This window comes from Balaenoptera acutorostrata, chromosome 12, assembly GCF_949987535.1.
Source record: "Balaenoptera acutorostrata chromosome 12, mBalAcu1.1, whole genome shotgun sequence".
Lineage (NCBI taxonomy): Eukaryota > Metazoa > Chordata > Mammalia > Artiodactyla > Balaenopteridae > Balaenoptera > Balaenoptera acutorostrata.
In genome coordinates this window covers 14,153,674-14,166,245 of record NC_080075.1, presented here as the reverse complement: position 1 = coordinate 14,166,245, position 12,572 = coordinate 14,153,674, and the positions used below count along the sequence as shown (strand labels likewise).

The 12,572-nt window shown below is 41.4% G+C and overlaps 1 protein-coding gene and 1 long non-coding RNA gene across 3 annotated transcripts in view; one reads left to right on the top strand and one right to left on the bottom strand.

The window, feature by feature from the left end:
• Window positions 1-3,176: 3,176 nt before the first annotated feature.
• Window positions 3,177-6,727, bottom strand: LOC103018093 (uncharacterized). Its single transcript, XR_450414.2, has 3 exons — window positions 6,665-6,727; window positions 6,205-6,337; window positions 3,177-3,454 (listed from the first exon to the last, which is right to left on the bottom strand). It is a non-coding gene; the product is annotated as an uncharacterized LOC103018093 (long non-coding RNA).
• A 379-nt stretch (window positions 6,728-7,106) lies between these two features.
• Window positions 7,107-12,572, top strand: part of SMYD1 (SET and MYND domain containing 1) — a 42,105-nt gene continuing 36,639 nt past the window's right edge. For both annotated transcript variants that reach the window (XM_007175307.2, XM_007175306.2), the window contains exon 1: window positions 7,107-7,317. In XM_007175307.2, coding sequence (XP_007175369.2) covers window positions 7,181-7,317 — 137 coding nt within the window. In that variant the 5' untranslated portion in view covers window positions 7,107-7,180. The remainder of the gene's footprint in view (window positions 7,318-12,572) is intronic.

The following is a 12,572-nucleotide window of genomic DNA, read 5'->3' as shown; positions in this document are numbered from 1 at the left end:
TTGCTTTAACCTTCTTGGGCAGTCTCCTTGTGCACACACCTGAGAGTTTCTCTGGGGTTTATACTTAGGAGGTGCTGCTGCTTTTTAACTAGGAGGGCTCAGTAATACCCACCTCAAAGGGTGCTGTGAAAACCTATGAGGTAGTGCAAATAAAGCACAATTTCAAGCATTCAAACATTAATTCTTGCTGTTAGACTATCTCTCAAATGTATATGAAAAGCTGGGACATAAAGGGTGATAGTCTGGGGCCAGAATGATAAAGAAGTATAATACATGTGCTTCTTTAGCTCCCAGAATACCTAGCCGATTGTAATTTTCTGCCCATGTCATGCTGTTTCTTCACCTGCAAATCTCTGCTCATGCTGCTGTGTCCTTGGGCTTGAAATGGTCTCCTCCAGTTCTGGTTCTCCCCCTCCGCACTTATCCCTGTCTGCTACTTCTCTGAAGCCTTCCCTGATTCCTCAGGCTGCCTTGAGTACCCTTTCCCCTTTCCCTCCTACATCTCTCTCACCATCTTTATATGCTTTTCCATAATCCTCTCTAAATGGTCAATGTCTTAGATATAGGGCCTACATTTTAATCATCTTTGTATCGAGGCACTGAGTATAGTACCTGGTACATGTGCTGATAAATGCATGTGGAATGAGTGAATTTAGGAATTCTTGGGAGGAAAGTAATTAGCAGCTAAGGCTTTCTAAGAGCCAAAGGAAGAATGATGGAAGCAACTGTGCTGCTTGAGTAAGAACACAGGGACCAGAGAGAGTGTAAAGTTTTGTCAGTGATGTAATTATACAGGATATAATGGACTGTTCAGGAGGGAACCTGCTCCTGTCATTCTGGAATGTGAGTGCTAGGTGTGCACAAGAACTTCTTTGATCCTGTGATTATGCAATGAATGACTAAATCAGCCAGTGAATACACTTGAAAGCAGTGAGCAAACCCTGGCTTATTTAACACTGCTAGGCATTAGCTGTTATTGGTCTAAAGCAGGATTGGCAAACATCTTCTGTAAAAGGCCAGACAGTAGATATTTTTGACTTTGTGGGCCATATGGTCTTTGTTGCAAATATTCAACTCTGCTGTTATAGTGTGAAAGCAGCCATAGAAAATATGTAAACAAGTGAGTATGGCTGTTTTCTTATACAATTTAATTTGTCATCATTGAAATTTGAACTTCATATAATTTTCATGTGTCACAAAATATTCTTTTGACTTTTTCCCCCAACCATTAAAGAAGGTACAAACCGTTCTTAGTTCACAGACCCAAAGGAAACTTGTTGACCCCTGGCCTAAATGAATCTTAGCTCTGGGTACGAAGGAAGGTCGAATCCAATGATAAAGGGCTATTCTTTTACTGAAAAAGGCCTTAGAAAAAGATTTTAAATCTTGCAGCTCCCTTGATTTGCCACCAGATGGTGGTCCCTGCAGATGTGTGACTCAGACAGTGAGTCTTTCAACAGAAGGGATGATTGGAGTTTTTCCAGGTTGCGGTAGATCAGCCAGTGTGGTATTAACACAGGCACACAAACTGTCTCAATGATTCAAAACGGTTACTCTAGGTTTCATTTCTCCACCTTCACACTTATTTGTACATATTCCCTGAACTGCAGCATATCCAACTGAAGGGAACACAATCATTCTCTTAAGACCTCTGAGATTATTTGCTTGAAGATCCACGACAATAATACAAATACAGAATATGGTTAAAGATTTTAGGGCTGCAATGTGAAATCTGGGAACAGAGTCTACCCAAGATGAAAGTTAACCAGTGGAGCTTATAGTAAGGGCTACTTGAAACCCATGTCTAGTCTTGTGATGTTACGCTAATAACTCTCTCCAAAACAGCCCCCAGTCCTGGCCTCTTCACAGCACCTCTTTCTACCCTTTTTTTTTTTTTTTTTTTTTGGCTGCACAGCGCGGCATGTGGGATCTTAGTTCCCCGACCAGGGATCGAACCCATGCCCCTACAGTGGAAGCACAGATTCTTAACCACTGGACTGCCAGGGAAGTCTAACCTTCTACCCTTAAGGTGCACGACTGGGGATCCAGCATTACCCTTGCTTAGCACATGCTGCCAACAGTTGCCCCACACCTTCTTTAGGTTATGGGAGTACTCAGTAGCCATAGTAATGTCCTTGGCATGTGCGTGTGGCCTGAGTGGGGAGGGAAGTTCAGCTAAAATAGAGGTAAATGGGACCATAGTAGTCATTCTCGTCACCCCTTGTCTGGAATCTCCCAGCTCAGACCACTCTCTTGGACCAGGGATCCTTGGACTTGAATGGTCTCATTTTTCTTCTTTTCTCACCACCCGTCTTTATCCAGATACACCAAAGAAAGAGACTGGATGGTTGTTAAAATCATTAACAACGGAAAAAGTTTCCATCTCTTTGGAGCAGAAAAGGGCTCAACAGAAACATGATTGTGAGGGTCTGTGAAGCTCAAGTTTACGATCTTAACTGCTAAACCACATTGCCATAGGGTTATGTCCACTCTGGCCTCTTAGTTTGCTCTCTCAGGAAATGCAGAATGAATCTACTGCATACTGTGATGAATGATGTTGAAGAAAGGTCTCATGTCCTTCCTGAATCTTTTCTTCTCTGGCTAAACAGCCCCAGTAGAGCAATAAGAAAGCCTTTCAAAACTCTAGATGTGCTTTTCCTGATGACGAAGACCAGCAATTCTCGATGGAGGCAGTTCCGCTAGTTAGGGGGCATCTGAGAAATGTGGGGGTAACTTTTGGTTGTCACGATGATTGAGGGGTGCTACTCACGTATTGTGGGCAGGGCTAGGGCCAGCAAGAAAGGTTTGGATCCCAGTGGGGGATAAAAAGAACTGGAGGGGGGCAGATGAGCAAAAAACGTTTACATAGGATTTGTGTTGATACGTAATATAGCAGGGCCCTGTGCTCCCTTCCCTATCACCAGCCTGATAACTAGAGCCGACATCCCCTGTCTCACTGGTCCTGGCCAGAGGTGCTGGATGTCCTGGGAAACAAGGGACAGCCCTGTACGTTAAAGTTTCTCTGCCCATCCTATACAACTTCAAATATCCAGATGTGTATTTCACTTAGGTAAAATTGTTACCAAACTCAGGTTCGCTGCTCACCGCTCAAAAGCTAATAATTTGAGAGGCAAGTGTCAGTAGAAAGGAAGGATACTTTAATCAGAAAAGATGGCAATCTGGGGAGAAGTTGGACTCATGTCCAGAGGCCAACTTTGAAGATTCTGCTCAGCCATGACAGTTTTTAAAGGGGAAAAAGGGGAAGAATCTCAGTGAATCATCGAGGCAGGAGGTTGGGTTCTGCATCATTCTCCATTAGGTAGACTGGCTGACTCTTTCTTCAGATGTGATCTTGCCTGCATGATCTACCTGCAGGATTGCTTAAGCGGGCTGTTGGGGGTAGAGAGCTAGTCATTTGTTAACTGTTTAATTCTTCATTTTTATATCTTTTTATCTAGGAAAAGAATCAACAGATTAGACAAAGCATGGTGTGCATTCAGGAGAACATAAGTCAGGAGTTACGTTAAATGCCTAGTGATCTCATTCCTATAATTAGGTTCTTTCAAGGTTAGAGGGGAACAGAAATGGGCAAACAGGAAAGGGGCAAAAGAGCTGCTTTCAAAATCTTGTTTATAATTACCTGAGTCTAGAACTCTGTTTTATGTAATCTTAGAGCAGTTTTTGTAAAGTTTTACTCTACACTAAATTTTCCAGGAATGCAACTTCTTGTTAACTGAAGAAAGATTATACTTTCTTTCATTCAGAACTTGACTAGGAGCCATTCACCATTTCAGAAAATCATGTCACAGACAACAATGCCTTGTGTGGTATTTGTGTTCCCCAAATCAATCTACATCTTTAGCTCTCACTATCATCGTGATTCTACTTAGAGGTGCAAACATCTGACTACTTTATCATGTTTTCTAGTGTGGTTGTACTCAAGCATGTGTCTTGTGAGCACATTGACATATTTAATTTACAATGAATATATATAGTTTTATTATAATTTAACTTTCATTTTTATTTCTCCCTTATTAGTTTAGACCAGTGTCTTAGTCCATTTGAGCTGCAATAACAAAATAGCAAGACTGGGTAGTTTGTAAACAACAGAAATTTATTTCTCACGTTCCTGGAAGCTTGAAGTCTTAGATCAGGGTGGCAGCATGTTTGGCTGAAGGTTCCCTTCCAGGTCACAGGATTCTCCTTGTGGCCTCACATGGCAGAAGAGAAGGGCCTAGGGAATCTCTCTGGAGACTCTTCTATAAGGCACTACGTAATCTCATTCATGAGGGTTCCACCTTCATGATTTAAGTAACCCCCAAATGTTCCACCTATTAATACCATCACCTTTGGGGGTAAGGATTTCTACATATGAATTTGGTGGGGGACACAAACGTTCAGACTATATGAGTTAGTAATTTATGTTTTTTAAGTTTAAGAACTGATAAATTCTGTATGAATTTTATTTCAGATCAGCAAAAGGCATTTTATATAATACTATAATGAGAAACTAAGTGTAATACTTTATGTGTTAGTTTCCTATTGCTGCTGTAACAAATTACTTAGTGGCATAAAACAACAAATTTACTATCTTAAAGTTTGCTGGTCAGAAGCCAGAAATGGGATTCACTGGGCTTAAATCAAGGTGTCGTCAGGGCCATGCTTCCTTTGAGGGCTCTTGGGAGAGCAGCTGTACCCCTGCCTTTTCTAGTTTCTAGAGCGTGCCAGCATTTCTCTGCTCATCGCCCCTTCCTCCAATTTCAAAGCCAAGAGTATAGCATCTTCAACTGTCTCTCTGACTCTGACCCTCTTGCTTCCACTGCTACATCTCCACCTGACTCTGACCCCCCCTAACCTCCTCTTATAAGGATTCCTGTGATTCCATTGGGTCCTCTTGGACAATCCAGGGATAATCTCCCTCTCTCCAGATACTTAGTTTAATCACATTTGCAAAGTCCCTATTGCTATGTAAAGTAACATATTCACAGGTCTAGGGAGTAAGACCTGGACCTCTTTGGGGAACCATTATTCTGTCTACCACACTTTAATAATATAATTCTTGTTGTTCTGATAAGGTTGAGACTCAGTTGAAGCTAAAGCACTGGGTTTGATGCTCCCTCTCTCTTTCTGACTTGGGGCAGGTAGATTTCTTCCTTGACCTTGGCTTGGGCTGAACCTGTTCCAGGGGTATAAGTGTCTAGAGAAGAACAACACCATCCCTACCAGGCTGAGCTGCCGGCTCCCAAGGGTGGACTCTGGCTGTTGCCAGGCAATGTGGATGCAGGCATTCATTTGAAACTAACCTGAAGAACTCCTTTTTTTTTTTTTTTAATAAATTTATTTATTTATTTATTTTTGGCTGCGTTGGGTCTTCGTTGCTGTGCGCGGGCTTTCTCTAGTTGCGGCGAGCGGGGGCTACTCTTCATTGGGGCGCGCGGGCTTCTCATTGCTGTGGCTTCTCTTGTTGCAGAGCACGGGCTCTAGGCCCGCGGGCTCAGTAGTTGTGGCCCACGGGCTTAGTTGCTCCGCACGGGCTTAGTTGCTCCGTGGCATGTGGGATCTTCCCGGACCAGGGCTTGAACCCGTGTCCCCTGCATTGGCAGGAGGGTTCTTAACTGCTGCGCCACCAGGGAAGCCCAGAACTCCTTTTTAATCATTTTTTTTCCCTGAGAGCATGTGATGTTTACTTTTGGGGGCACCCCGTTTTAAAGGTCTTAACGTGTTTTGCTCTTTCGGATACATCAGAAGTCACTGAGTTATTCTCTGGTTCCAGGGGCTATGTGTTATGACCTAAAAATTGGGATACATGGTCTGACAGAGGATTCTGCACCTGCTTCCAAGAGTCAAAGAAGTTTCAGGAGATGCAATTTGGTTAAAGACACATTAGAATTTCTAGCATATCTTGATGGTTTGGGGAAGATAACGTGACAGAATAAATAAAATAAATTTGCTATCATTTAGTAAGTTCTGTACTAAGTACCAAGTGCTGTGCTATGTCCTTTGTATATATTATCTCGTTTACCAGTGAGGTAGAAATTATCACTCTTGTTTTACAGGTACTATCTCAAAGTTGTCCTAGTAGGCTCAAAAGTCAAACACAGATCTATCTGACTCAGAAGCCAGTGCCTGTAAACTACTACACTCACAGAAACCCGGAGCACAGAAATCTGTAAACAGATGCATCCCTGAAACTAAAAATATTACCTTGAAGATAAGCCATAGCTCCAGATCTGCAAATGTCTTTCTTTTCAACATCAGTGAGAGCTGCCTGGAGATCAAGATGAGTAGCATTTTGTTCAATAGAGATTTTAGAATAATCCTTCCAATGTCCTCATTCCTGGGAAAGAAGAAGGTATTGGTATTTTTCTGGCAGCAGACACCCATTTAAGAGAGATTTGATAGAATGATAGACACAAGGGTTTTCATTTTCAAGGCCTACCTCCTCTCATAATACAGCCTGAGTAATACATCATCAGGGAACGCTCAGATCTCCATGCCCCAGGTGGGGATGTTGTGGGAGCCCCAGGTAATACTGGAGAAGAGGGATGTCCCTTGGAGCCTAAATAGTACTGTTATATACATGGCAAAGGGGTCAGTTTAGCATCTGCTGCTTTCTGCCAACAATCTACCCATGGGGGAGGGAGTGGGGAAACAAGGCGCCCACCTCACTTGAGAAAGTCCAAGCCTGACAGCTGAAGGGTCCCAGAGCAGCAAACATCACCTCGCCTCTTCTCTTGGACCATTTCAGCTGTCTGCTTTGGATTGACAGAGGCATCTGGCTGCTAAAAATACCCTACTGACCAAGTGCTGCCTATTCCAAATACAGCTGAGCATGAATGCAATCCAGGACTTAACTACTCCTTGCAAAGGAACTTTTCAAAAGTTTTCAGGCCCAATTTGAGAAGCACACCAGCCCATGGTCATTTTCTACTTTGTCAGCTTTGCTGGGCGGTGAATGGGACCCTTCCCAGGTCACCGTCCTCTGGCCTGGCCCATCCCCGTCTCCAGGAAAAGAGGCAGAGGGGGAGTGAGGGCCCAGTGGCTGAGAGGGGGTAGGGAAGGGGAGGTGCCTGTCCATTTATAGTCTTGCTGCTGGGATGCTGAAGGTGCTGAAATAGCAGCGAGGACAAGGGACTTGGCTCAGTGTTAAATATCTGCTGAGCTGCCCGAAGGTTCTGAGATGACAATAGGGGGAATGGAGAACGTGGAGGTCTTCACTTCTGAGGGCAAAGGCAGGGGTCTGAAGGCCACTAAGGAGTTCTGGGCTGCTGACGTCATCTTTGCCGAGCGGGCTTATTCCGCAGTGGTCTTTGACAGGTACGGAATGTGGGTTGTTGCCTTCTTTTCTCCCATTGGTTTGGCCGGTGCCACATTGTCGAATACTTTGCTCTCAAAATCAGCAGGGAAAGGGATACAATCCATGTGACCATTGATAATGCAGGGCACTCGGACAGCTAAGTGTTTGCTGGCATGACTGTTTCTGCAAAGAGTCATGGCCAATGGGATTTGCTCTGGTGCCCAGGAGGGTTGCAAAGGTGAGCAAAGGCTTTGGGGCACGCTCTCAGAACACCAGTGAACTTGGCTGAGTGGGAGTGCCGTGTGTGGAGAGGGTGGAGGGACAGGGAGTGGAGAGGTGGGTGTGTTGCCCTAGGAAATGTTCTCGTATGGAAGCCTCCGTGTTTTTAGCTTCTGAGGTGTAATAAATATATTAGAGGATTAAGTAATTGCTGAGACTTTAAAAAAAGTAATTGTAAATACACAAGTAACTCTGGAATCCACTTACCTTTAAAAATTAGAATATCTCCAATGAACTGGAATCCCCTTTCACCTTTCCCACCCCATGTCCCAGCCCCCTCTGTCTTTCCTCAGAGGTAACCCTTGTTATGATTTTAATGTGTTTCCTTCTAGAATGTTCTTGTACTATTACATATATCTCTCTATATCTATCTATCTATCTATCTACCTATCTATCTATCTATCTATCTATCTATGTACCTGCCTGCCTATGTATATCTGTACTTATCAAGAAGTATAGCTGTAGTTTGTCTGTTTTTTCTTTTTAACAGAAATGGTGTCATACTTCTTTTTTTTTTTTTTCTGGCTGCGCCATGTAGCTTGGGGGACCTCAGGTCCCCGACCTGGGATTGAACCCGGGCCATGGCAGTGAAAGCCTGGAATGTTACCCACTAGGCCATCAGAGAACTCCCAATGGTATCATACTTTAGATGTCATTCTGGAACTTTCTCTTTTCACTCAACAACATGTTTTGATATATATCCTTATGGGAATTATAAGTCTATAGCCACTTCTTTTAAATCCTCAAAGATCTGTGTCTTTCCTGCCCACATGTGGATCTATCCATGTTGACACATATGCTATATGGACTGCTGTGGATTTTAACTGCTGTGGATTTTCTACCCTATGAATATATGAACTTTTGAAAATCTATTCCCCTATTGAGAGACATTTGGTGGTTTCCAGTTTTTCATAAAAACAAACATTTCTGTGATCAAAATCCTTGACCATGGCCACTTGTATACATGTGTGATTATTCTCTAGGATAAATGGCTAGAAGAGGAATCACTGTGCCATGGGGTGTGCTGTTTTCCATTTTAATAGGATCTCCAAAGTGGCTCTATTAAATTACATCCCCGTTTCCCCACAATCCTGTCCATACTTGACCACTAAACTTTTAAAGTAGTACTGAATCTTTCTTTATTAACAAAACAAAACAAAACCCTGCACTGTGATAAAATTATGACAGTGTTCTCTGAGCCCCAGAACTTGGGTGACCTGCCTGACGTTGAAGTGGTCTGAATTAAGACGGCCTCTGATAATCTAGGCTTTGTGGTTGGCTCACTGTATGACCATCCTGAGAATAGGCATGGCTTTTCAGAGATAATTTGAGTAGCATTCAAATTCTCATTTCTTCCAGCTTACCAAGACCTTCAGGGAAAAGGCAGTGAACAGAGTATACGGCTAGCTACAGCTGAAGAATTTAGGGGGGCTGAGATGACAGTAATACCTCTTCAAGGGTAGTGTGTATTTACTTGTGTGTGTGTGTTGGGGGCAGTTGAGGAGTCAGTTGGATTCAGAATTAAGACATAAAAAGCTAGAAACACAGGAACTCTGAACAATGATCTTGTTACTGTTGCTGAGTTGCCACCTTGCCTTTTATGGAACACCTCTGTGGGTGTCTCCAATTCCCTAAAAGCCAGTATAGCCAATCACGTTTCGTTTTCAAGAGCGTTTGGAATTGAGCAGGTTTTCCTTCCATTACAAGAGTAAAACTTAGGAAGAAAAAAAATGTATCTTCACATGAAGCTAACATTAACATTGTTGTCTATTTCCTTCCAGCTTATTTTAAAACATAGGTTTCATTTGTACTATTAGCGGGGATCTTATAAACTACCATGGCTTTTCATTTAATGATTTAAGTACCTTCTGTGTTACTATACTCTCTTCATAAACATAGTATTTAACGGCTGCATGCTTTTTGACCACTCCTTTATAACTGGACATTTAGGTTGTTTACCTGTTTTTCTTACTATAAAGAATTCATCATTCATTTGAAGTAATAACTATAAAAAACTTTAGTGTATGTTGTGGATAAAATGCTAATAAAATCTTAGATTATTGTTACAACAGTAATAAAAATTAGGATGATTGGAGTAAGCAATCTTTAAAATGATTAAAAACAATTTAAAAGACTATTTTAAAAAGTGATTTACCCAGCGCACCTGAAATTAACACAACATTGTTAATCAACTATATTTCAATAAAAAAGAAAGAAATATAGAAATTCAAATTACTGTTTCACAATTTTAAAAAAAGGGATATACTCAAACTCATCACTGCACAGATGAGGGAACTGCTTGGGTGCACCTGAGACAGCCCAGAGAGGCATCAGAGGAAAGCTTTGCTCATCCTGTCTTCACTCCAATTTTAGGCTCCTGTTGAGCCTCAGCCACTGTAGAGGAGAAACCTGACTGGAGAGGTAGGACCAGGTGACCCACAAAAGTCACTCTATAAAAGAGGCACCTTCTAATCCATGTTATTGCAAGCCAGGCTTTCTGCCTTACCCTCCAAACACAAACATGAAGAAAGATTTTATCTTTAGTTGAGTACTGCATTAAATGAAAATCTCTTCTTGCAAACGATACATGACATGTACATGCATGTATATATGTATGTTATGAAGCATTACAACAAATGAACCCCTGTGAAACCACCATCCTACTTAACTAGAACATTCTAATACATGCATCTTTCCTATCTTTCCCTATCCTGTCTCATACTTGTTGCAAAGGTAACTACAGCAGTATCCTGAATTTTGTGTTATTTATTCCCCTGCCTTTTGAATGATAGTTTTATCACATATGTACATAGTCCTAAACAATATATACTTTAGTTTTTATAATTTATTTTTCATCTTTTCTGTATAGCTTTTTTTTTTTAAGATTTAATTTTATTGATTTTTGGCTGCGTTGGGTCTTCGTTGCTGCGTGCAGCCTTTCTCTAGTTGTGGCGAGCGGGGGCTACTCTTCGTTGCGGTGCGCGGGCTTCTCCTTGGAGTGGCTTCTCTTGTTGCGGAGCACGGGCTCTAGGCACGCAGGCTTCAGTAGTTTGCATGCGGGCTCAGTAGTTGTGGCTTGCAGGCTCTAGAGCACAGGCTCAGTAGTCATGGCACACGGGTTTAGTTGCTCCGCGGCATGTGGGATCTTCCCTGACCAGGGACTGAACCCGTGTCCCCTGCATTGGCAGGCGGATTCCTATCCACTGTGCCACCAGGGAAGTCCCTATTTATCATCTTTTAAACCATGGTATAATGTTATATGTGGTTTTATGCCTCTTGCTTCTTTCACTCAAATGTAGTTCTCTTATTCATCCGTATGGTTTTGTGTTACTAATAAAATGAATAAGCTCTGTGTGTGTAGGTACCACAATTTATGTTTCCATTCTCCTGCAAGTGGTCGCTATGGACATTTTTGTTTGTATCTCTTGGTGAGCAGATACATGAGGTGAGTATCCTAGGAGTGGAATTACTGGTTCATAATATATGCAATATTCAGCTTTAAAATATAATGCTGCACTGTGTCATGCTGACTTGCAAGTTGAATTGCGTCTTTGCTAGAATAGACTGGGCTTAGCATTAAGAGCAACAATCCAGGCCTTTATAATATAGTTCTTAGTCTGGTTAGGATCTCTTTAATTTTGCTTGTTGGAAAAACAGCTGATCTGCTTAAACATAAAGGAGCAAGAATAAAACAGAGATAATCCTTTCAGACCTGGCAAATGTGTAGCACTTGGGCTACCATGATCCCTGGCAGACATGGCTAATCAATCAGGCAACTCCTTTCCCCTGAACTTCAACTTGGCCTCAGAGTTCTTCCTAGCAGGGTACTCCAGGGAGCCACTGCTAATCAACCAAAACTGGTATTTAAAAGAAAGCCTATTTGCCATCCCTTTTAGGTATTTTGGGTTGGGTGCTGGAAAGGGATGAAGGCGAAGTAGGAGGGTAAGGTCAATTTACCAAGGAGTTGTTTTTCATGGATTTGGTCTTTCAAAATGGATGAGACCCCAGGGGTGGTGAAGGAGCTGTTCAAGGTTTCTCTCTGCCCTTCTAGCTCTGTACTTTGAGGGTTCCCAGTTCTAGGGAGGACAGAGAATAGGAGCTCCATGATTCCTTAGCCTGAGTGATCCTGCTTATTTCTGCATGAGGCGGGGCTAATCTGGAAATTCATTATGCTCTCTTGTATAGATTTTTAAAAAATTTATTTTAGAAAATATAGGAAAACCAAAGTAAGAAAATAAAAATTCTCTGCAACCTTAGCATTTACAGAAAACTACTGTTAACCTTCTGGTATATATCATTACAACTTTTTTTTTCTTTAAAAATTGAGGTACAATTGGCTTCTTACAATTCTTTTATGCAAATATGATACATATAAAATATTTTCTCGATCCCAGAGATTTGTAGGTGGATCGTGGTGGTGGGAGAAACACTGTATTAAATGTATACCTTGATCATAAAATGCTTCCCTAAATTCAAGATACTAAAATATTTGGGGGAGGTTATTTTACAATGAAAGGAATGTGACACAATATAGTATTTTATCAATTCTAGAATACATGTTTCATTTTAACATCTCTGAAATCATGATGTATCCTACAATCTATGGCTCATTATGATTTAATTGGGAACATTTTGATGCTGTTGTTTCTTAATGGTAAAAAAAGTAGCGCATTTAATAATTGACGATATCTTAGATTCAATGTAATTAACATATACAGTTTTTCTTTACACAAAAGTGGAAGTATTGTGCAACTTGTCTTCTTTACTTCACGATATATTGTGAGCAACTTTCCAAACCTTGATTATCCTTCCAAAGCATTTTTAGTGACTGTATAATATTCCTTTTGTTGACTGTTGTCCATCAATTTGACAAGTGTTATATTTTCGATATCAAGGTTGTTTCTTACTTTTCCTAGTAGATCTTTCCTTATGTCTCTAATTATTTATTAAAGATGAACTAGAAATATATATTTTGGATTCAAAAGACATTTTTAAG